This window comes from Littorina saxatilis, linkage group LG4 (assembly GCF_037325665.1).
Source record: "Littorina saxatilis isolate snail1 linkage group LG4, US_GU_Lsax_2.0, whole genome shotgun sequence".
Lineage (NCBI taxonomy): Eukaryota > Metazoa > Mollusca > Gastropoda > Littorinimorpha > Littorinidae > Littorina > Littorina saxatilis.
The window spans coordinates 63,657,139-63,683,691 of record NC_090248.1 but is presented as its reverse complement, the minus strand read 5'-3'; the positions used below and the strand labels follow the sequence as shown (position 1 = coordinate 63,683,691).

At 39.2% G+C, this 26,553-nt stretch overlaps 1 protein-coding gene across 1 annotated transcript in view; it reads right to left on the bottom strand.

Moving 5' to 3' along the window:
• LOC138965354 (protein pigeon-like) overlaps positions 1 to 26,553 on the bottom strand; it is a 73,388-nt gene that overhangs the window by 28,837 nt on the left and 17,998 nt on the right. Inside the window, exons 4-14 of the mRNA XM_070337493.1 lie at positions 22,663 to 22,732; positions 19,249 to 19,299; positions 18,564 to 18,737; positions 16,228 to 16,277; positions 12,943 to 13,128; positions 12,302 to 12,351; positions 11,005 to 11,045; positions 9,640 to 9,758; positions 8,114 to 8,177; positions 5,504 to 5,581; positions 456 to 548 (exon numbers count right to left, since the gene is read on the bottom strand). Coding sequence (XP_070193594.1) covers positions 456 to 548; positions 5,504 to 5,581; positions 8,114 to 8,177; positions 9,640 to 9,758; positions 11,005 to 11,045; positions 12,302 to 12,351; positions 12,943 to 13,128; positions 16,228 to 16,277; positions 18,564 to 18,737; positions 19,249 to 19,299; positions 22,663 to 22,732 — 976 coding nt within the window. The remainder of the gene's footprint in view (positions 1 to 455; positions 549 to 5,503; positions 5,582 to 8,113; positions 8,178 to 9,639; positions 9,759 to 11,004; positions 11,046 to 12,301; positions 12,352 to 12,942; positions 13,129 to 16,227; positions 16,278 to 18,563; positions 18,738 to 19,248; positions 19,300 to 22,662; positions 22,733 to 26,553) is intronic.

The window sequence follows — 26,553 nt, the reverse complement described above, 5'->3', positions numbered from 1 at the left end:
AGAGTATTGCACTGCTAAAGTGGCTGAACATCCTTATTTCTCTCTGAAGATTCATTCATTACTACATTTTCTCACCATAGTTACAGAGTTGTGTGATGTGCAACACACAGTTTTGACAAAAAAATTTCATTTAAAAATGCTTTGTATTTTTGTGTGCGAATGGAAGTCACCAGAAAATCAAAGAAATAATGACAACAGTATCTAAGAGTAAGATGCTCGAAAGGCTAAAGAACAAAAGAAAATTATACTCACACACACACACACACACTCTCTCTCTCTCTCTCTCTGTCTGTCTGCCTGTCTGTCTGACTCTGTCTGCCTGAATGTCTCTCTCTGTCTGTCTCTCTCTGTCTGCCTGCCTGTATCTCTCTGTCTGTCTGTCTTTCTCTGTCTGTCTCTCTCTATATCTGTCTGTCTGTCTGTCTGTCTCTGTCTCTCCACCTAGCCCCACTCACTGTGCAGCAAGATGTGATGGCACGGCTCATAGTCCAGGTTGACATTCAGTAGGTGGCAGAACACACCTGGCATGGTCACCGTCAGGTAGTCGCCTGTCACCATCAGGTAAATGTCATCAATCATTATGCCTGACACACGCACAGGTAAAAATCATCACTGATTATGTCTGACACACGCACAGGTAAATATCATCACTGATTATGTCTGACACTTGACAGGTAAATATCATCACTGATTATGTCTGACAAATGAATATTAATTAAGATAATATGGTGAGGCACGTCTGCTGACAAAGAGTTATATAAGTTGAGAGTACAGGTAACTAATTGTGTGCCAAAATACACTTTGCACAAAAGAAATGCACATAAGCTGGCCATCGTTTGTCATATAGTCACCTGGCTGGCTATAGTGGGAGGGTTACTTTTGGTGGTCACATTAGATATTATGTTTTTTGGAAAGTTCGTTTTATTTGCAGCCACAGTTCGGTAAACGACAAATGGCTAAACCCAACCACCTAAGAATGAGAAGCGTTTTTGTAACATGACCCATATTCTGCAAAAATGCAGCCATGACGCAGGGGGTAGGTTACAAAAAAACGTCATGTACCGCTTGACTGCATACGGATATAAGCAAATTATACCTTAAACGAAAGCTAAAGATTGTTGCCATCAGACAGCAAGTAAAATGCCTAATTCGTATACACAGTTTTATTTTTAACAACATCTGTATAACATGCGGACGACAAAACAGGAAATGCCATTTTCTCAATCGATATGTATAGCTAACTGAACGCCTGGTTGAAACCGCAATCAAAAACATCTTGAAAATTGTTTATTCTCACAGCTAGAATTATTTTACATCAACAATTGTTAATTTACCGAGGAAAACAACAGTCATATAAGATAAATAATGGATGATTCTGAATCAACTCCGAAAACCGAACCGGGTCGAAGCAAAAAAGAGTTTACACATACACAGGCTTGAAAAAGGATAATTTGGTTCAATATGTTAGATTTTTACCCATAACGTTAAAGATCAGCTCAATATAAAAGGAAAGTGATCATTGTAAAAGGATTTTGCTATCGCAAAATAATTCAACTTCCGGTTTTACCACATGGCGTCCATAATATTATCAATTTATTACATAGCGTGCATTTGTCAGAAATTATACTAAATGTTAGAAGCGATCTTAAAGTGAAAGTAACGTTTAATAAAAGTATGCGCATTTACTTATTGATTGATATATGACTAAAATAATGGACATGTAATTTAAACGTACAAAACGACATTTTGTACACTACCTCTAATAAAAACGCGACTATGACCGACCGATATGTATGTGTAAATTAGGTCATTGTTAGTGATGAAAACGGGTTTTCTTTAAAAGATAACACGCAAACTGTGAAGTTCAAGGCCATAAATGATTTTAGTACGACTTCTTCAAAACAGGTCTGTTTTTCACTCCACCAGTTTCAGTTTTAATAAAATATATGTATAGCTGTCATTTTCAAAAAACCTTATCTGCAATTCACTTAACCAAATACACCATGAACCCAGAAGATATTAGAGTGAGACACTTCACAGTGAAATATGTTATGATTCCCCTTATTTCAAAATATATGCATTTTAATTGGCAGACACGATTCACGTCGTAGGTACGTGTCGTCTGGTGAGGCAACTGTTAGCATTTTTTGTCGTAAGAATTGACATTTTTAAACATAAATCATGGAAAAAAAACTAATTCTACAAAAAGTGCAGGTTTTCTTGGTATAGTCAGTTAAAGCATCTTAAAATTCAAGAAATTGTGCAATTACGTGTATGTATTTGAAATGGCAGACAATATTGAATGAAAGTGATTTTTGACTGATTGAAACCCTACCCCCACTAACAAAATGGGCCCTGAGATTAGGGGTGTTAGTTAAAGATGACTGAATAATGGCTATGCTTTTCCCCTAAAGTATTCAAAACCTAAACATATACATAGGCAAGATGTTCTACATTAACACAATTAACTTTTTAAACATATACATATGCTTAGTACACGATACTTCCGGTTTTTCTACCGGATGACTTATACATTTAGGAGGTAAACACCTTATCGTAGAAAAAGCTTTATTTTCAAAAAGTGCAAGTAATTATTAAAAATCATACATAATATTTATATATAGGAGTTAATTTTCCTTCGAAAGTCATTTGTTTCAAGTGGCAGACAATGTCAGTTGGAGAGTTACATGTACGTAAAGCGTATAACTGTTGTCTGTGATTAGTGCATTGTGGACACATTGGCACCATTTGATCCTAAATGTTAAACGATGTCGTGATCATACCACAGTTTTAGGATAATTTTACATCGCATCGATTACTAAATTGATGGTAGAATTTCACTGATAAATTCTATTTCCGGTAGCGTCAGTGCCGTTATCTTTTTTCTTTTTGTAATAAGGTAATAACGAATGAACCACGTGTCACACTCTTATGCTAGTCTTTAAATGACAATTCCAATTCTAGTAAGTTAAAAGGCATGTATTGCGCGTTACATACATTTATACCCCCCCCCCCCCCCCCCCAGGATTACAATGCAAGTAAACACATATAAAGAGATAGTAACGTTTTACATGGTTACACGTTCAGTAGTGAACGTAACGTGTGGTTTAACAAAATTACTTGCACATACAATAGTGAAGTCTGTCTGTGTGTCTTTGTTTGTGTGTTTGTCTATGTCTGTCTGTGTGTTCGTATGTTTGTCTCTCCCTCTGTCTGTCTATCAGTCTGTCTATCTCTCTCTTTCTCTCTGTGTCTCTGTCTGTCTGTCTGTGTGTGTGTCTCTCTCTCTCTCTCTCTCTCTCTCTCTCTCTCTCTCTCTCTCTCTCTCTCTCTCTCTCTCTCTCTCTCTCTCTCTCTCTCTCTCTCTCTCTCTCTCTCTCTCTCTCTCTCTCTCTCTCTCTCTCTCTCTCTCTCTCTCTCTCTCTCTCTCTCTCTCTCTGCGAGGTAGGTGCACTTAAAGAGAAAGCAACACAGTAAGAAATGCATTTCTCTACCAAGAATGAAGTTTGTCTGTCTGTGTGTTTGTGTGCGTGTTTTTTTGGTTGCGTAAGTGTTTCTCTATAAGCATCTCTACGTCTTTGTTCGCGTACATAAGTGCGTGCGTGCATGTGTGGGTGTTTCTGTGTCGGTTTGTCTCACTGTGTGTATGTCTGTCATTTTGTCGGTATGTTTGTGTATGTGTCTTTGTGTGTGTGTGTGTGTGTGTGTGTGTGTGTGTGTGTGTGTGTGTTTGTGCGCGTGTGTGCGTGCGTGCGCGCGTGTGTGTGTGTGTGTGTATGCGTGCGTGCGTGCGTGTGTGCATGTGTGTGTGTGTAAGTGTGTGTGTGTGTGTGTGTGTGTGTGTGTGTGTGTGTGTGAGATTGCAATTATTCCTCCTTTTTACATTTAGTCAAGTTTTGACTAAATGTTTTAACGTAGAGGAGGGAATCGAGACGAGGGTCGTGGTGTATGTGCGTGTGTGTGTGTGTGTCTGTGTGTGTGTGTAGAGCGATTCAGACTAAACTACTGGACCGATCTTTATGAAATTTGACATGAGAGTTCCTGGAAATGATATCCCCAGACATTTTTTTTTTTTTTTTTTTATAAATGTATTTGATGACGTCATATCCGGCTTTTCGTGAAAGTTGAGGCGGCACTGTTACACTCTCATTTTTCAATTAAATTGGTTGAAATTTTGGTCAAGTAATCTTCAACAAAGCCCAGACTTCGGTATTGCATTTCAGCTTGGTGGCTTAAAAATTAATCAATGACTTTGGTCATTAAAAATCTGAAAATTGTAAAAATATATATTTTTTATAAAACGATCCAAATTTACGTTCATCGTATTCTCCATCATTTGCTGATTCTAAAAACATATAAATATGTTATATTTGGATTAAAAACAAGCTCTAAAAATTAAAAATATAAAAATTATTATCAAAATTAAATTTTCGTAATCAATTTAAAAACACTTTCATCTTATTCCTTGTTGGTTCCTGATTCCAAAAACATATAGATATGATATGTTTGGATTAAACACGCTCAGAAAGTTAAAACGAAGAGAGGGACAGAAAAGCGTGCTATCCTTCTCAGCGCAACAACTACCCCGCTCTTCTTGTCAAGTTCACAAAAATAAACAGATTATGACGTCATTTTAAGTGGCACAAACGTGTACATGAATGCCTTCCCTTTCGAATGATTTACAGTTATAGAATTTCTGTCAAGCGGTTTAATTTTTATGTCCGTTTTATGAGCCCAACCCTCAAAACAAGAATAGTAACGCCAAAGAAGGAAAACATACACACAAACCAACGTTTTTCTCACCGTTGGTTTGGAATATTGCCCCAAAACTTTACATTTAGTGTTGTGGTGTTAAAATCTATCAGAAAAATGTGTTTGCTAACGTGACGCCAAAAAGTAACCAAAACGGTCCTTAGCCGACTGACTAATAGGGCGACACTGACTGATATTCACAGTTCAGGTAAATAAAGTGGAACCCCCCTTTTAAGAACTTACAATTTAAGACCTGGCTTTTTGAGATTTTCTGTGTATCTACCTCCATTTTAAGACTCCCCCCTTTTTAAGACCTGATTTTCTCAGATTTGTGAAGGGTTCCACTATGTTGCATATGAATTGTAACTCAAGTATTTAACACAAGAAATTACTCACACTATGTTACACTGTCATAATCACCTTCCTCCTTCTTCCAAGAAAATAAAAGCTACCCTTTTGATCGCTACCAAATGTCAAACTCCCAGGAGGTGTGAAAGAGAGGTCTATTAACAGGGCTAACACCAACAAAATGTGAAAAACCTGAAAGGCCAGGGTCTACGGCGGCAGGGCCAAAGAACAGCCTCTCCTGGTACCAAAATGTACGTTCATAAATTATAAAGTAATACACATTTTGCCTCCATCAACCACCCAAACCAAAAAAATAAAATAAAGTTTTAACAGTTTTTAAAAACCGGATTTCCGACAAAAACGGAAAGGTGTTAGCCCTGTATTAAGCAAAACACAAACCCACCAAACCACTGGAAAACGATTCGCTTTGCGGCCAGCAGAGGGCGAGGCAGTCCTGTTGCACAGCCGTGGAGAGTCTTTGCTGCAAAACAAACACAGATTTTGTATTGAATAGGATAAAAAAACAACTTATGTGAACGCAGAGGTTGGCAAGAGCATACTAGGTGACAACAGCAGCCAGACCCCAGCACAAACAGCTACTCCACATCTCACGGGTGTGCTATCTATCAACACGAAAAACATCGAGCTACTATAAATAGCTCATGTCCAGGCAGGGAGACAACTCCGTGAATGCAAACCAGCTTCGTGTGACAGGGGGGACTACTGCGTCACCCTGTCAGTCTTGCATGATGCAAACCAGCTTCGTGTGACAGAGGGGACTACTGTGTCACCCTGTCAGTCTTGCATGATGCAAACCAGCTTCGTGTGACAGAGGGGACTACTGTGTCACCCTGTCAGTCTTGCATGATGCAAACCAGCTTCGTGTGACAGAGGGGACTACTGTGTCAGCCTGTCAGTCTAGCATGATGCAAACCAGCTTCGTGTGACAGAGGGGACTACTGTGTCACCCTGTCAGTCTTGCATGATGCAAACCAGCTTCGTGTGACAGGGGGGACTACTGCGTCACCCTGTCAGTCTTGCATGATGCAAGGATGTGTGCGTGCATGCAGACGAGTGAATCGGAAATGCAAATAAATGTGTGCGCAAGCAAATGCGTGCATACTGCTTATTCAAGTTATGATTTCTTAATAACACAAGAGGCGAAGCCTTCAAGGCTCACGTAAGAAATCGACAAACAGTAACACAAACTCAATCACTCCGTCACACACACACACACACACACACACACACACACACACACACACACACACACACACACACACACACACACACACACACACACACACACACACACACACACACACACACAGAAAGAGCATAGGTGAAACTGTGCAAGAAAGCGAGACACTAGATCTAGATCTGTCTGTCTGCATGTTGCCTACTTACATGGACACGACTGCCAAATAGTCTCGGCCCGCTCAAAATAACAATCACCGAGACTTTCAGTAATTCCATCGCGTGACGTCTAACCCTCGTACGTCATAATGTGACGTCAATGTAATATGACGTCTTCAAATGTTAAAGTTTCTACCACAGACATACATACATACATACATACATACGCACGCACGCACGCACAGACAGACAAAAGTTAGCATCGCATAGGCTACACTTCGTGAGCCAAAAACAAGTCGCGTAAGGCGAAAATACAATATTTAGTCAAGTAGCTGTCGAACTTACAGAATGAAACTGAACGCAATGCCATTTTGTCAGCAAGACCGTATACTCGTAGCATCGTCAGTCCACCGCTCATGGCAAAGGCAGTGAAATTGACAAGAAGAGCGGGGTAGTAGTTGCGCTGAGAAGGATAGCACGCTTTTCTGTACCTCTCTTCGTTTTAACTTTCTGAGCGTGTTTTTAATCCAAACATATCATATCTATATGTTTTGGGAATCAGGAACCGACAAGGAATAAGATGAAAGTGTTTTTAAATTGATTTCGAAAATTTAATTTTGATCATAATTTTTATATTCTTAATTTTCAGAGCTTGTTTTTAATCCAAATATAACATATTTATATGTTTTTGGAATCCGAAAATTATGAAGAATAAGATGAACATAAAATAATTGGGATCGTTTTATAAAATTTTTTTATTTTTTACAATTTTCAGATTTTTAATGACCAAAGTCATTAATTAATTTTTAAGCCACCAAGCTGAAATGCAATACCGAAGTCCGGCCTTCGTCGAAGATTGCTTGGCCAAAATTTCAATCACTTTGATTGAAAAATGAGGGTGTGACAGTGCCGCCTCAACTTTTACAAAAAGCCGGATATGACGTCATCAAAGGTATTTATCGAAAAAAAACAAAAAGCCTCCGGGGATATCATTCCCAGGAACTCTCATGTAAAATTTCATAAAGATCGGTCCAGTAGTTTGGTCTGAATCGCTCTACACACACACGCACAGACACATGCACAGACACACACACACACACACACACACAAACACCACGACCCTCGTCTCGATTCCCCCTCTATGTTAAAACATTTAGTCAAAACTTGACTAAATGTAAAAACAACTGCAAGAGGCAATTTTCAGAAATAACTCAGTCTGGATTTGCAAGCATTGTGGAAGAGTTGCGCCCCACTTACTCGTACAGACAGGAAACACGTGGTCGACCAGATAAAACCAAGATCACAGCGAAAACATGACTCTGATGTTATGCAGTGTCCAATTGATATGATGCCCTTTTCTTTCAAAAATGTACACATCAGAACCATGATTCACTTGCAAAACTCACAAGCAAAACTCATATAATCTCAGGCAAAATATGTCATCGGCTATCACTCAGGGCAAGCGATCTGACATTGCCGGGACAAATCGTAAACTCTGATGTGTGTATTTTTGAAACAAATTGGTTCATGTCAAGCAGACACTGCATTACATACACATCAAAGTCGGTTATTCGCTGCAAATCGTTGTTTTAACTGGTCGACCACATTTCCAGAAACCGTCTATTGATAACTATTAAACATACAATACAAAACTGACCATGGTGTACCATCAAGACGTAGTAGTTCACATCCACTGTCCCAGGATCCCCTTCTTCTTCTTGCTGAAACAGAATGCGTCCCAAATGTTTCTAATACAACCATCTAACGTACTACCCCCCCCCCCCACCCCCCTTTTTTACGACCTTCATAAATCAGAGAAAACAGGGTCTTAAAAGGGAGGGAGTCTTAAAATGGGGGTAAATTTACAGAGGCTATGAACGGAACATCCGGGAAAGGAACGTCTAAAAAAAAAGCAGAAGTCTTAAATTGAGAGGTCTTTAAAGGGGGGTTCCACTGTACAGCCTATCAGAAATGTTTCTAAAAGAACGACATGATGTTTAGCTTTTGGGGGCTATCAGTAACACGGGTTTTGCTTTACATGGCTGAAAAGTTGGTGTTTTTCAATCAAAGGTAATTCTTTTGTTTAGCCCAGTTTGGTCCAGACATGAACATATGAATGGTATCACTATAAGATTGCTAAAAACAAAATGAAGACCTTCAACTTCTTGCAGCGCCTTAAGACTGTCCTTAAATGAGCCTGAAGTTGACTTCGCGAAGACTTTGCAAGGTCTATATACAGGGTGACCCAAAACAAAGAGTACCCAAACAAAACGTCATAAATTGAACAAAAATAAAGCAATCTTCATAAAATTTATTTATACACACAAGTAGCCTCTGCATGATTTGCACAGAAAATGTTAGCGTTCTAGCTTGTCTTTCAGGAAAGTTATGCTCATTCTACAGAACATGCTCCAAATGGCCTCCCTCGGATTTAAATCCCCCAGATTTCTATCTTTGGGGGTTCCTGAAAGACAACGTCTTCAGGAACAACCCACAGACAATCACAGAACTCAAGAGAGCCATCACAATAACCATTCGCGGAATCTCGCAACAGGAGTGTGTGCGGGTGATTGATAACTTTGCGCGGCGAGTTCAAGTTTGCCTGCAGCGGCGCAGAGGCCATTTGGAGCATGTTCTGTAGAATGAGCATAACTTTTCTGAAAGACAAGCTAGAACGCTAAATTTTCTGTGCAAATCATGCAGAGGCTACTTGTGTGTGTAAATAAATTTTATGAAAATTGCTTTATTTTTGTTCAATTTATGACGTTTTGTTTGGGTACTCTTTTTTTTTGGTCACCCTGTATACCAAAAACGCATTGCCAAAGCTTCGTGCAGACAGCTTATTGAAGTAGACTTCGCAAAGTCGACTGCGCACAATTAATATCTGGCTTGAAGATAAGAACACTCTAGACATCCAACACTGGAAATGTCATAGGGAAACTAACAACAAGTAGGGTGAAGCAAAATTTATACATTTAGACAATCTGTCACAGAATGATACTGAACACACTGCATTTCACAATGTACAGTTTCATGAAGATGGGTCCAGTACCTTCTCGAACCACACACACACAGACACACAGAGACACACACACACACACACACTAACACATACACCACGGCCCTCGTCTTAAATCCCAGTCTATGTTAAAACATTTGACCAAATTTGTAAAAAGGTCTGACCAGCGTTTGCAGCGGTGAAGCAGTGCGTGTAGGACGCAGCGTGGACGAGACGTGCTCTTGGTAACACAGACACAGGCTGCCGTTGGACTGGCTCACAGCTGTGGCGTTCAGCATCGCATCTGTGGCAACACATTCACAAATTAAACCATATCAACATCATAATGATGATGATAATTACACATTAACATGCTTCCATTTGAAACTTCGAGGTCTTCACCGGGGATTGACGCCCGACCAAAGGTTCGCGACGGAGGGCTTCAATTAGACTTTGGGAGGGCGTCAATCCACGATGAAGACCGAGAAGTTTCAAATGGAAGCATGTTAATGTTATTGTAATTCAATCTGACGACGATCTCTTTCCTGCTTTCATGCGGTTGTAAACAGACAGAATTGGTTCTGTTCTGTTCACACACTACCTGCAAGGGTCAAGTCCCAAGAAATATGTCTCTGTATTCCTATCGTATCCCTCTGCTCCTGTTTTGTTTTTTTTCACACACATTTTCCCTTTTTGTTTGACGGGTTTCTGGACAGCAAACTCTAAAACAAATTCTTTTCATCACAAAAGCGATCTTTGGAATTGACTGACGTAGTCCGGAAGAATTCATGCATCAACTTACGTCACGTATTCGACGTCATCACTTCGCATACCTTATGGTCTCGGTATTTCGTTGGCCTTCATATTTCCTACTTGTAAAATGACCCTCAAAGCTAACCGAGACTAGTTGAGGCTGTATCAATGCGCCTCGCCAGCAGGTTGTTAATGGATTTTTTAGCGAGTGGTTATCGACAATTAATGACCGGTAATTTTTAATGAGTAAAGGCATTCTGACCAATTACAGGATCTGTTTCATTAAAACGCAAACTTGATTGAATTACAATGTTGTTTTACGCATTAACGGTGAAACCATTAGAGGAATGTTCCTGGATGTTACCCTGACTTTAGATGAGACACACAAGTGTATGCGTGTTTAAACAAACGAACTAACTTTATTTGACAAGGATGAAAATACGTTTAAACCATTAGAGGAATGTTCCTGGATGTTACCTCGACTTTAGATGAGACACACAAGTGTATGCGTGTTTAAACAAACGAACTAACTTTATTTGACAAGGTCAAGGATAAAGAAACGTTTAAGGCACATTGCCTCGTCTAACAACCTGTCCTAAACAAATACTAAACATATGATATTCACTAAAGAAGCACACAAGCACCACTGCCTCTTCCATCAAAAATAAAACAACCACCACAACAAACAAAACAATAAGGAAACAGAAATAAATATGTGAAGCTAATGAAATAAAAGTATGGTTTCAAAGCATGTTTAGACGTAACAAATAAACTCACTCGCACACACACAAACTCACCTGGGATACCTGGGTGTAGAGGAATGTCTGCATAATATGACCTGAAGATATTTAGATTAGATTAAATTAAATTAGATTAGATTATACAGTCCTGTGAGGTTACCCTCATGGAAATTCGGGCTGCTTTCTCACTGGAGAAAGCAAGCTGCCATACAGTACGGCGCTACCCTTTTTTTTTATACTTCAAACGATGCTGCCATTTTGCCGTTTAGTTATAAGTCTAAAATAACAGTACATCTACAGGTAACATCTTGCAGATATTGGAGGCTAAATAAAATAACGAAGGAACGCTACTCATAATGAAAATAACAATAAACAAGAAGGTGAACAATGTATCTTGTACCCTTTCAGCCCGACTTTTCATACTGTACAATAATATTACGGAAGCATTTCTGCTTTTGACAAAATTCGGTAAGACATAAGACATAAAACCAAATTGAATAGAGAACACACACAGATCAGTCTGTGTGTGTGTGTGTGTGTGTGTGTGTATGTGTGTGTGTGTGCACACATGTGTGTGTGTCTGTGTATACCTATGCTACATGAATGCCTCTGTGTGAATAGACGGAGAGAGAGAGAGAAAGAGAGAGAGAGAGAGAGAGAGAGAGAGAGAGAGAGAGAGAGAGAGAGAGAGAGAGAGAGAGAGAGAGAGAAAGTGTGTGTATGTGTGTGTGCGTGTGTCTACCTACGCCGCATCAATGCCTCTGTGTGAATAGATTTGAGAGAGAGATTGAGAGAGAGAGAAAGAGAGAAAGAGAGAGAGAGAGAGAGAGAGAGAGAGTGTGTGTGTCTGTGAGTGTCTGTGTGCATGAGTCTGTGTATACCTACTCCGCATGAATGCATCTGTGTGATTACACATGTGTGAATGTGTCTGTGTGTTTGTCAGTGTGTGCGTGTGTGCCGACAGACAGGTGCATGACACAGTGAGTTCAGTCACACAGCAGGAAAACAGACAGGTGCATGACACAGTGAGTTCAGTCACACAGCAGGCAAACAGACAGGTGCATGACACAGTGAGTTCAGTCACACAGCAGGCAAACAGACAGGTGCATGACACAGTGAGTTCAGTCACACAGCAGGCAAACAGACAGGTGCATGACACAGTGAGTTCAGTCACACAGCAGGCAAACAGACAGGTGCATGACACAGTGAGTTCAGTCACACAGCAGGCAAACAGACAGGTGCATAACACAGTGAGTTCAGTCACACAGCAGGCAAACAGACAGGTGCATGACACAGTGAGTTCAGTCACACAGCAGGCAAACAGAAGAGAGGAGAAACAAACAAGCAGACAAACCTGGTTGATGACCTTATGTAGGGAAACGGAAAGTTGATGGGCACATCAATCTGTAACAAAATGTTTACATCTTCTGTCAAAGTACAGTGGAACCTGCCTTTTAAGACCCCCAATTTAAGACTCCCTGCCTTTTAAGATCCTATTTTCTCAGATATTCTGTTGATAACCTCTGTCAGTTTACCCCAATTTAAGACTCCCTGCCTTTTAAGATCCTATTTTCTCAGATATTCTGTTGATAACCTCTGTCAGTTTACCCCAATTTAAGACTCCCTGCCTTTTAAGATCCTATTTTCTCAGATATTCTGTTCATAACCTCTGTCAGTTTACCCCAAATTTAAGACTCCCTCCTTTTTAAGACCTGATTTTCTCAGATTTTTTGAAGTCTTAAAAGGAGGGTTCCACTGTACAGTTCATAACTCATGTACATGAATGTAAACATGGATGCACCAACATACACACGCACTGCATTGCACAGAAGAAAAGCAACTTACAATTTGCCAAAAATATTCTTCTGTTGGGTGTCAGTGTCACCCTTTACTTTTTCTTTGTTCTTCTATCAGCAATTGGTCTAAAAATGTAGCATGCAACGGTGAAATCGTAACAGTTGGCATCTCTAAATATGAAGAAGTAAAAGTACCAACCATGTTGTCAAACTTGTTGCCACTGTGGAACTGGATGACGGAGAGTCTGTGTCCCACGCCATCCGAAGGGCCGCCACTGCTCTGCCGCACGTTGTGGATGTAATACAGTCGCTGAGACCCCGCATCCCACTGGCCCCACACAAACTTCCGCACGATCTGCTCTGTGGTTGGTTGGCCTGACATCATCTGCAAGTGTTTTCATGAATAATAATTCCCCCAAAAGCGACGTATGGCTGCCTGAATGGTGGGGTAAAAATGGTCATACACGTAAAAAAAAACACTCGTGCAAAAACATAAGTTTTGACACTATACAAAGCTGACATTTCTGTTGCTTTGTCTCATTGTACTCAAAATTGTGCATGCATGTTAAATAAAAAACCCAGATCTAAAACAAATCAAAAGCAAAAATTAAAAAATCACTTCAAAAGAAAGACACCCCCCCCCCCCCCCCCCATATCAGACCTGTTTACCCTCCAAAATGAAAATCAGGAATGCAGCTGGTACTTTTCCGTAATTTGAGGCATCTTTGAGTAATCTTTTTTATCAACCATAAACCAGCTCGAAAACGATTAAGCGACACGTTTATTTGCGCGCTACCATGCAAAACAAGTACAAAATTGATAACCATGTTCAACAGTATTGTACTACACACACAGAAGCTCGATGACACACACACACACAAACACACGACACCTGATATATAATATGCAAGTTAACTAAGACAAGTTTACTTTATCTAAAAAAAAAACACCACAGTATTCAGGGGCGGAGCAAGAGAGCTAGGGGGGGGGGGGGGGGGGGGGTGTACAACCTGCGGTCCAGGGGTTGGGGGGGGGGGGGGTCTGGCTGAAGAATTTTAGCTATTTTATAAACAATTTGTAGTTTATCCTTGATTTTAAACATGATAAATTGGTGTCAGCAGCCACTCATTATTTCTTTTAAAGTTAGTATTAAATAATGGCAATTTATCTTCATTGATATCTGCTCCAGACAACAACAACAATTTCACAGACAGAAAATGTCTTTAGTTTTTTTCCCACAGACTGAATTTTTGTTGTTGTTTTTTTGCTTTTTTGACATCCCCTGTAACATCCCCCACCCCCACCCCTGGACTATTTACAGTCACTTGAAGATGCATGTGAACAAAACCACCTTACATTCTGTCACATCAGACATCCTGCATTAAAACCAGTCATAATAACTCTCTCCAGAAGCTACCTTTAATTTTAGAGGACCGATTCGTTTATTTCATTTAAACATTTTGTTGTAAGTTTTTCGATTCAAAGAACTGTGATCTTTGCTATTTTGGAGAAATATTAATGGAGATCAGTTTTAGACTCAGAAAGACTTGAATTTCGGCAACAGCCAAGTAACTGATGAGCGCGACCATACTCGACCTACATCTATGTCTCTGGCGCGACTGACCGTAGTGAGAGATCGGTTCGCAGGTCTGAGAGATTCTGTGGAAGTAGAGACCTAGGTCAAATAAACTCGATGCGAAGCAGGCTCATGTTTTGCCAAACATAATTTCGTGTTTTTGTTTGTTTCCATGTTCATTTGTGTACTGCATTTTGTTAAAACTAATGCTGCGTCTGACCTCGGGACACGTGCCGCGACGTGACTCGTAACTGACTAGCTTTGTTGTTGCACTGATCTCAAGTTGATCACCAAAATGAATGTGGTTCGCTCTTCTTAAACTTCACCAGACACCGCCACTTGACTTAATAGTTTTGCCGATATTTCTGTACAACTTTCGCTTTTTTGGTTGGCATTTCGTCCCCACAGAGATCGGCCCTATATTACCTTTCGGACCATGCAATGTCGATCTCAAATCCGCGGAATCCGACAAATACCTTGCTGTGCACATGCGCAGAAAAGGCTGTTTCGGTCAGCCTTGAAATCACAGCCCTGGTGACTACCACAATTTCGACTTCGAATTTCCACGCAAGAAAAAGGTTCTCTCGACCGGAATTTCCGGAATTTTTGGTAGTATTCCGTAATACCGGAATTTAGACCCCAAATCCGTAATAATTCCGGACAATCCGGGAGGGTAAACAGGTCTGCCATATGATTGCAGAGGGTGAAAGCAAGTGTAACTCATTCATTAACTAACTCATGTGAGACCACACAGTCCACATCATAACAAATAATTAAGGTTATTAATCCAGAAATATGTATCACAAAAGGCTGAAACTTGCAAAACACTTCACAAAGATCCTTGCAAAATTCATCTTCTTTACAAAACTACCAATGTGATTCTCACAATACTGGGTGCAAAAGGAATGCATGGTCCTTTTAACAGTATTTAAACAAGAAGAGCAAACGCTCGATCGAGTCACTTTCGCAGTTCTGAATATTATATGAGGCATCAGATGGACAGGAAGAAATTGCTATTCACAACACAATGAGTCACGTTCACATAAAATTTGAGCCCGGTCACTTTTATAGTTTCCGAGAGAAGCCCAACGTTAAGTTGTGTGTTGCCGAACAGAAAAGGCTAGTTATCTCCCTTGTTTTTCTGATAACGTTCGTAAAAGGCTACAGATGTAAATACTTTGATGTAAAGAATAATCCTACAAAGTTTCAATCACATCCGATGAACTTTGTCAAAGATATAAAATGTCTAATTTTTCCTTTGACGCTGACCTGTGACCTTGAAAAAGGTCAAAGGTCAACGAAACCATCGTTAAAGTGTAGAGGTCATTGGAGGTCACGACTAAACAAAATATGAGCCCAATCGCTTTGATAGTTTCCGAGAAAAGTCCAACGTTAAGGTGGTGTCTACGGACGGCCGGCCGGCCGGACAGACTAACACTGACCGATTACATAGAGTCACTTTTTCTCAAGTGACTCAAAAACCCACAATGGCTCATGAGAAAAGAAGCTTAAATATAATAATGCACCTAATAAGGATAAGAATAACTTATATAGTCCTGTGAGGTTACCCTCATGGAAATTGGGGCTGCTTTCTCTCTGAGGTAAGCCAGCTGCCATACTGTACGGCGCTTCCCTTTTGTTCTCCTGCATGCGTGTATTCATAATTCTATGCCCTGAGACTTTTGCCGTGAACTTGGGTTCTCTATCGTGCGCATGCGTGCACATGAGGGTGTTCGGAAACCGAGGAGAGTCTGCACAAAGTTGACCCTTGGAAATATATCCCTCGTCGAACGTGGGGATCAAACCCACGCTGATAGTGATACAACTTGTTCTGAAGCCAGCGCCGCTACCGACTGAGCTATTTCCCCGCATATTTACATATTGTATGCATAAGATTGTAACACTCACAATGCCGCGATCTCCAATGCGAGCCATGTGAATCTGGTACAGCCCAATAGCTGGCGAGACAAAAAGACACAAACTTCAACACCATTTTTATTTCATTTGCATTATGGGATTTAGAGTACAAACACCGGTCACATTTGTTTAAACTTGTTAAAAAGTAAACAACTAGTATACGATGCCATTCAAAACAAATGATTTAAATCAAGAACTCCCCCGAAATCGGTGTGTGGCTGCCTAAATGGCGGGGTAAAAACGGTCATACATGTGTACGTGGGAGTTTCAGCCCACGAACGCAGAAGAAGAAGAAATCAAAAATATTCTATTTAAAAAGGACACTCTTCCCATAGTCTGGTCTGGTCAGTCATAACCATCTCTCCACTCTCCTTAAACAGCCCCCCCCCCCCCCCCCCCCCAACTCTAATGTATACAGTGGAACCTCCCTTTTAACACTTTTCCGTCCAGATCACACAATAACGCCAGCTCAAGCTCCGTCCAGATCACACAATAACGCCCGCTCAAGCTCCGTCCAGATCACACAATAACGCCCGCTCAAGCTCCGTCCAGATCACACAATAACGCCCGCTCAAGCTCCGTCCAGATCACACAATAACGCCCGCTCAAGCTCCCATATGCAGATCCCTGTAACACCCGCTGTACACAATGCAACCCATGATGCATATCTGTTTCTATCCGCTGTACACAATGCTACCTATGATGCATATCTGTTTCTATCCGCTGTACACAATGCTACCCATGATGCATATCTGTTTCTATCCGCTGTACACAATGCTCCCTATGATGCATATCTGTTTCTACCCGCTGTACACAATGCTACCTATGATACATATCTGTTTCTATCCACTGTACACAATGCTACCTATGATACATATCTGTTTCTATCCGCTGTACACAATGCTACCTATGATGCATATCTGTTTCTATCCGCTGTTCACAATGCTACCTATGATGCATATCTGTTTCTACCCGCTGTACACAATGCTACCTATGATGCATATCTGTTTCTACCCGCTGTACACAATGCTACCTATGATGCATATCTGTTTCTATCCGCTGTACACAATGCTACCTATGATGCATATCTGTTTCTACCCGCTGTACACAATGCTACCTATGATGCATATCTGTTTCTATCCGCTGTACACAATGCTACCTATGTTGCATATCTGTTTCTATCCGCTGTACACAATGCTACCTATGATGCATATCTGTTTCTATCCGCTGTACGCAATGCTACCTATGATACATATCTGTTTCTATCCGCTGTACACAATGCTACCTATGATACATATCTGTTTCTATCCGCTGTACACAATGCTACCTATGATACATATCTGTTTCTACCCGCTGTACGCAATGCTACCTATGATACATATCTGTTTCTATCCGCTGTACACAATGCTACCTATGATACATATCTGTTTCTATCCGCTGTACACAATGCTACCTATGATGCATATGAGATAGTGACAAAAGGTCAGGTGTCATGTCTACTGTCCCGAATGACACACGATTGCTGACATTTCACCATTGCCAAAAGAATAAACAAATAAGAAATAGGTAGAAAATGAATGTGAAAACTGACTTTGATTGTTGATCAGTATGTTCTATACCACTAACAAATAATCTACTTACACATAGCTGTTTGGCAAATGTATGTTGCATGGGACACACTGACATGAAAGTGGAAGATGTTTTTCCCTCTAGAGAAACTACATATCAAGTTACACTTTTTGTGCTCTTCCATTCCAGTTGGCAATCAATTGTTAACGCATGTTATTAGAAAAAATAGAACGAAAACAGATTAGATAGAATGAAAAATGTACTGGTGATGTCATTTGGGACATACTGACATGAAAACGTCACCTTTTGTCATTGTCTCATATCTGTTTCTATCCGCTGTACACAATGCTACCTATGATGCATAATTATCTGTTTCTATTTCTACTGGCTATCTGTGATGTTTGAGCATTTATAATTTCAAAAAACTTTTTTTTTAATTTTTTTATTTACAAAGTTACTTTTTATGCCACAGGGGGAAATGGGTTAAAACCTCAAAAAATGTGACAAAATCAGGTGATAAACAGGAGGGAGTTTCACAATGGGGATACAGTTATAGCTTCAGGAAATGAACAGAAAATCTGAGAAATCAGGGCCTTGAAAAAGGAGGGAGTATTACATTGGAGGGGGGGGGGGGGGGGGGTCAATCTGAGAAAACAGGGTCTTGAAAAGTAGGGAGTCTTAAATTGATGGGGGGTGGGTGGGGGTTCTTAAAAGGGGGGCTTCCACTGTTGAACGAGAGAAAAGACTCAGCAGCTCACACTCTTTATGCAGCATGACGACCATGTAGGAGTGGCGTGCAGAGCCCGAGCGGGATGGGGGTGTGGCGTCAGGGTACAGGAACTGCACCTTGAGGAAACAGTGGCGCTGCAGGTTGAGCGAGAACACGCGGGGATCCAGCGACTGCAGCTCTGCCAGGAACGCTTGGTACACATCTGTTGGTGGCAATCAGTGAATCACACACATGAATGCGCGCACATTCAGATAAACTCACACACGCATGCTTGCATACACAAGCGTTGACGCACACACACACACACACTAACTAACAGATACACACTAACACACACACACACACACACCATAATGAAGGCCTTAACTGAGCCTGAAGTTGATTCAGTGCCAAAGCTTCTGGCAGCGAGCTTCATGGAGTGGACTTGAACAAATTGGTTTTGCCCAATTAACATCAGGCTTGAGGGCAAAAAGTGAGTGAACAAATAAATGAAATCACTTTCTATAAGTCATTTTCTGATCAAGTTCACAGCCCTACTCAATCATAAAGCAGTAATGTCACACACACACATGCACACGGCACGTATGCATGCACACACACTCACGAACGCATGCACACACACACAGAAACACACACACGCACACAGAAACTAACTAACACACATGAACGCATGCACACACACACACACAGTACTGCAGACAGGCAACACTGACCTTTCGGCTTCCCGTCCTGACCAGGGTCTTGTCTGGTAAGCGTTGTAAATCCTGATTGTATAAACATGCATCAAATCAAAATCAAACTTCAAAGATCAACTTGTCACATTCAGCACAACATACCGTGCAAAATTAAGAAATATATTCTTCAGCGCTCTATTGCAGCACCTTCTATGAAATCGTGCCAGCAGTTGAGGTCAATAATGACTTTCCAGATCTACACCAACTGTCATATGTCCATCAAGAATACAAATAGCATGTATGCAGTAAGCCAGTTTTATAAGCATTCTTTTTATTCTCTTCTTTTTGTTAAACGTGCACTCTTTTGTAGTCTCTGCTTTTAGTTTTAGTCAGCCTCTGACGTCACATGCTGATTCCATGTCCAGACAGAAACAGATTTCAAGACATTCATCAAGAAATTATACGCATTCAGACAAAAGAAGTGAAAAATACACAACAACGAATTTAAAAGAGTCCTCTCTCTGTTACAGACAGAAACAGATTTCAAGACATTCAAGAAAAAATGATACGCATTCAGACAAAAGAAGTGAAAAATACACAACAACGAACCTAAAAGAGTCCTCTCTCTGTTACAGACAGAAACAGATTTCAAGACATTCATCAAGAAATGATACGCATTCAGACAAAAGTAAGAAATACACAACAACAAACCTAAAAGAGTCCTCTCTCTGTTACAGACAGAAACAGATTTCAAGACATTCATCAAGAAATGATACGCATTCAGACAAAAGTAAGAAATACACAACAACAAACCTAAAAGAGTCCTCTCTCTGTTACAGACAGAAACAGATTTCAAGACATTCAAGAAAAAATTATACGCATTCAGACAAAAGTAAGAAATACACAACAACAAACCTAAAAGAGTCCTCTCTCTGTTACAGACAGAAACAGATTTCAAGACATTCAAGAAAAAATTATACGCATTCAGACAAAAGTAAGAAATACACAACAACAAACCTAAAAGAGTCCTCTCTCTGTTACAGACAGAAACAGATTTCAAGACATTCAAGAAAAAATTATACGCATTCAGACAAAAGTAAGAAATACACAACAACAAACCTAAAAGAGTCCTCTCTCTGTTACAGACAGAAACAGATTTCAAGACATTCAAGAAAAAATTATACGCATTCAGACAAAAGTAAGAAATACACAACAACAAACCTAAAAGAGTCCTCTCTCTGTTACAGACAGAAACAGATTTCAAGACATTCAAGAAAAATTATACGCATTCAGACAAAAGTAAGAAATACACAACAACAAACCTAAAAGAGTCCTCTCTCTGTTACAGACAGAAACAGATTTCAAGACATTCAAGAAAAAATTATACGCATTCAGACAAAAGTAAGAAATACACAACAACAAACCTAAAAGAGTCCTCTCTCTGTTACAGACAGAAACAGATTTCAAGACATTCAAGAAAAAATTATACGCATTCAGACAAAAGTAAGAAATACACAACAACAAACCTAAAAGAGTCCTCTCTCTGTTACAGACAGAAACAGATTTCAAGACATTCAAGAAAAATTATACGCATTCAGACAAAAGTAAGAAATACACAACAACAAACCTAAAAGAGTCCTCTCTCTGTTACAGACAGAAACAGATTTCAAGACATTCAAGAAAAAATTATACGCATTCAGACAAAAGTAAGAAATACACAACAACAAACCTAAAAGAGTCCTCTCTCTGTTACAGACAGAAACAGATTTCAAGACATTCAAGAAAAAATTATACGCATTCAGACAAAAGTAAGAAATACACAACAACAAACCTAAAAGAGTCCTCTCTCTGTTACAGACAGAAACAGATTTCAAGACATTCAAGAAAAAATTATACGCATTCAGACAAAAGTAAGAAATACACAACAACAAACCTAAAAGAGTCCTCTCTCTGTTACAGACAGAAACAGATTTCAAGACATTCAAGAAAAAATTATACGCATTCAGACAAAAGTAAGAAATACACAACAACAAACCTAAAAGAGTCCTCTCTCTGTTACAGACAGAAACAGATTTCAAGACATTCAAGAAGAAATTATACGCATTCAGACAAAAGTAAGAAATACACAACAACGAACCTAAAAGAGTCCTCTCTCTGTTACAGACAGAAACAGATTTCAAGACATTCAAGAGGAAATTATACGCATTCAGACAAAAGAAGTGAAAAATAAACAACAACGAACCTAAAAGAGTCCTCTCTCTGTTACAGACAGAAACAGATTTCAAGACATTCAAGAGGAAATTATACGCATTCAGACAAAAGTAAGAAATACACAAAACAAACCTAAAAGAGTCCTCTCTCTGTTACAGACAGAAACAGATTTCAAGACATTCAAGAGGAAATTATACGCATTCAGACAAAAGTAAGAAATACACAACAACAAACCTAAAAGAGTCCTCTCTCTGTTACAGACAGAAACAGATTTCAAGAGGAAATTATACGCATTCAGACAAAAGTAAGAAATACACAACAACGAACCTAAAAGAGTCCTCTCTCTGTTACAGACAGAAACAGATTTCAAGACATTCAGACAAAAGTAAGAAATACACAACAACAAACCTAAAAGAGTCCTCTCTCTGTTACAGACAGAAACAGATTTGAAGACATTCAGACAAAAGTAAGAAATACACAACAACAAACCTAAAAGAGTCCTCTCTCTGTTACAGACAGAAACAGATTTCAAGACATTCAGACAAAAGTAAGAAATACACAACAACAAACCTAAAAGAGTCCTCTCTCTGTTACAGACAGAAACAGATTTCAAGACATTCAGACAAAAGTAAGAAATACACAACAACGAACCTAAAAGAGTCCTCTCTCTGTTACAGACAGAAACAGATTTCAAGACATTCAAGAAGAAATGATACGCATTCAGACAAAAGTAAGAAATACACAACAACGAACCTAAAAGAGTCCTCTCTCTGTTACAGACAGAAACAGATTTCAAGACATTCAAGAAGAAATGATACGCATTCAGACAAAAGTAAGAAATACACAACAACGAACCTAAAAGAGTCCTCTCTCTGTTACAGACAGAAACAGATTTCAAGACATTCAAGAAGAAATGATACGCATTCAGACAAAAGTAAGAAATACACAACAACGAACCTAAAAGAGTCCTCTCTCTGTTACAGACAGAAACAGATTTCAAGACATTCAAGAAGAAATGATACGCATTCAGACAAAAGTAAGAAATACACAACAACGAACCTAAAAGAGTCCTCTCTCTGTTACAGACAGAAACAGATTTCAAGACATTCAAGAAGAAATGATACGCATTCAGACAAAAGTAAGAAATACACAACAACGAACCTAAAAGAGTCCTCTCTCTGTTACAGACAGAAACAGATTTCAAGACATTCAGACAAAAGTAAGAAATACACAACAACAAACCTAAAAGAGTCCTCTCTCTGTTCAGTGTGCAGGAGACAATCTTGACCTTCTGATTGTAAATCCACAGCACCTGCACAGTGAAAACAATACTACAGTAAACTACAATGTATGTTATCACATTCTTTTGCAAGCTACACCTTCTGATTGTAAATCCACAGCACCTGCACAGTGAAAACAATACTACAGTAAACTACAATGTATGTATCACATTCTTTTGCATGCTACACCTTCTGATTGTAAATCCACAGCACCTGCACAGTGAAAAGAATACTACAGTAAACTACAATGTATGTATCACATTCTTTTGCATGCTACACCTTCTGATTGTAAATCCACAGCACCTGCACAGTGAAAACAATACTACAGTAAACTACAATGTATGTATCACATTCTTTTGCATGCTACACCTTCTGATTGTAAATCCACAGCACCTGCACAGTGAAAACAATACTACAGTAAACTACAATGTATGTATCACATTCTTTTGCAAGCTACACCTTCTGATTGTAAATCCACAGCACCTGCACAGTGAAAACAATACTACAGTAAACTACAATGTATGTATCACATTTTTTTGCATGCTACACCTTCTGATTGTAAATCCACAGCACCTGCACAGTGAAAACAATACTACAGTAAACTACAATGTATGTATCACATTCTTTTGCATGCTACACCTTCTGATTGTAAATCCACAGCACCTGCACAGTGAAAACAATACTACAGTAAACTACAATGTATGTATCACATTCTTTTGCATGCTACACCTTCTGATTGTAAATCCACAGCACCTGCACAGTGAAAACAATACTACAGTAAACTACAATGTATGTATCACATTCTTTTGCATGCTACACCTTCTGATTGTAAATCCACAGCACCTGCACAGTGAAAACAATACTACAGTAAACTACAATGTATGTATCACATTCTTTTGCATGCTACACCTTCTGATTGTAAATCCACAGCACCTGCACAGTGAAAAGAATACTACAGTAAACTACAATGTATGTATCATATTCTTTTGCATGCTACACCTTCTGATTGTAAATCCACAGCACCTGCACAGTGAAAACAATACTACAGTAAACTACAATGTATGTATCACATTCTTTTGCATGCTACACCTTCTGATTGTAAATCCACAGCACCTGCACAGTGATAACAATACTACAGTAAACTACAATGTATGTATCACATTCTTTTGCATGCTACACCTTCTGATTGTAAATCCACAGCACCTGCACAGTGAAAACAATACTACAGTAAACTACAATGTATGTATCACATTCTTTTGCATGCTACACCTTCTGATTGTAAATCCACAGCACCTGCACAGTGAAAACAATACTACAGTAAACTACAATGTATGTATCACATTCTTTTGCATGCTACACCTTCTGATTGTAAATCCACAGCACCTGCACAGTGAAAACAATACTACAGTAAACTACAATGTATGTATCACATTCTTTTGCAAGCTACACCTTCTGATTGTAAATCCACAGCACCTGCACAGTGAAAACAATACTACAGTAAACTACAATGTATGTATCACATTTTTTTGCATGCTACACCTTCTGATTGTAAATCCACAGCACCTGCACAGTGAAAACAATACTACAGTAAACTACAATGTATGTATCACATTCTTTTGCATGCTACACCTTCTGATTGTAAATCCACAGCACCTGCACAGTGAAAACAATACTACAGTAAACTACAATGTATGTATCACATTCTTTTGCATGCTACACCTTCTGATTGTAAATCCACAGCACCTGCACAGTGATAACAATACTACAGTAAACTACAATGTATGTATCACATTCTTTTGCATGCTACACCTTCTGATTGTAAATCCACAGCACCTGCACAGTGAAAACAATACTACAGTAAACTACAATGTATGTATCACATTCTTTTGCATGCTACACCTTCTGATTGTAAATCCACAGCACCTGCACAGTGAAAACAATACTACAGTAAACTACAATGTATGTATCACATTCTTTTGCATGCTACACCTTCTGATTGTAAATCCACAGCACCTGCACAGTGATAACAATACTACAGTAAACTACAATGTATGTATCACATTCTTTTGCATGCTACACCTTCTGATTGTAAATCCACAGCACCTGCACAGTGAAAACAATACTACAGTAAACTACAATGTATGTATCACATTCTTTTGCATGCTACACCTTCTGATTGTAAATCCACAGCACCTGCACAGTGAAAACAATACTACAGTAAACTACAATGTATGTATCACATTCTTTTGCATGCTACACCTTCTGATTGTAAATCCACAGCACCTGCACAGTGAAAACAATACTACAGTAAACTACAATGTATGTATCACATTCTTTTGCATGCTACACCTTCTGATTGTAAATCCACAGCACCTGCACAGTGATAACAATACTACAGTAAACTACAATGTATGTATCACATTCTTTTGCATGCTACACCTTCTGATTGTAAATCCACAGCACCTGCACAGTGAAAAGAATACTACAGTAAACTACAATGTATGTATCACATTCTTTTGCATGCTACACCTTCTGATTGTAAATCCACAGCACCTGCACAGTGAAAACAATACTACAGTAAACTACAATGTATGTATCACATTCTTTTGCATGCTACACCTTCTGATTGTAAATCCACAGCACCTGCACAGTGAAAAGAATACTACAGTAAACTACAATGTATGTATCACATTCTTTTGCATGCTACACCTTCTGATTGTAAATCCACAGCACCTGCACAGTGAAAACAATACTACAGTAAACTACAATGTATGTATCACATTCTTTTGCATGCTACACCTTCTGATTGTAAATCCACAGCACCTGCACAGTGAAAACAATACTACAGTAAACTACAATGTATGTATCACATTCTTTTGCATGCTACACCTTCTGATTGTAAATCCACAGCACCTGCACAGTGAAAACAATACTACAGTAAACTACAATGTATGTATCACATTCTTTTGCATGCTACACCTTCTGATTGTAAATCCACAGCACCTGCACAGTGATAACAATACTACAGTAAACTACAATGTATGTATCACATTCTTTTGCATGCTACACCTTCTGATTGTAAATCCACAGCACCTGCACAGTGAAAACAATACTACAGTAAACTACAATGTATGTATCACATTCTTTTGCATGCTACACCTTCTGATTGTAAATCCACAGCACCTGCACAGTGAAAACAATACTACAGTAAACTACAATGTATGTATCACATTCTTTTGCATGCTACACCTTCTGATTGTAAATCCACAGCACCTGCACAGTGAAAACAATACTACAGTAAACTACAATGTATGTATCACATTCTTTTGCATGCTACACCTTCTGATTGTAAATCCACAGCACCTGCACAGTGAAAACAATACTACAGTAAACTACAATGTATGTATCACATTCTTTTGCATGCTACACCTTCTGATTGTAAATCCACAGCACCTGCACAGTGAAAACAATACTACAGTAAACTACAATGTATGTATCACATTCTTTTGCATGCTACACCTTCTGATTGTAAATCCACAGCACCTGCACAGTGAAAACAATACTACAGTAAACTACAATGTATGTATCACATTCTTTTGCATGCTACACCTTCTGATTGTAAATCCACAGCACCTGCACAGTGATAACAATACTACAGTAAACTACAATGTATGTATCACATTCTTTTGCATGCTACACCTTCTGATTGTAAATCCACAGCACCTGCACAGTGAAAACAATACTACAGTAAACTACAATGTATGTATCACATTCTTTTGCATGCTACACCTTCTGATTGTAAATCCACAGCACCTGCACAGTGAAAACAATACTACAGTAAACTACAATGTAT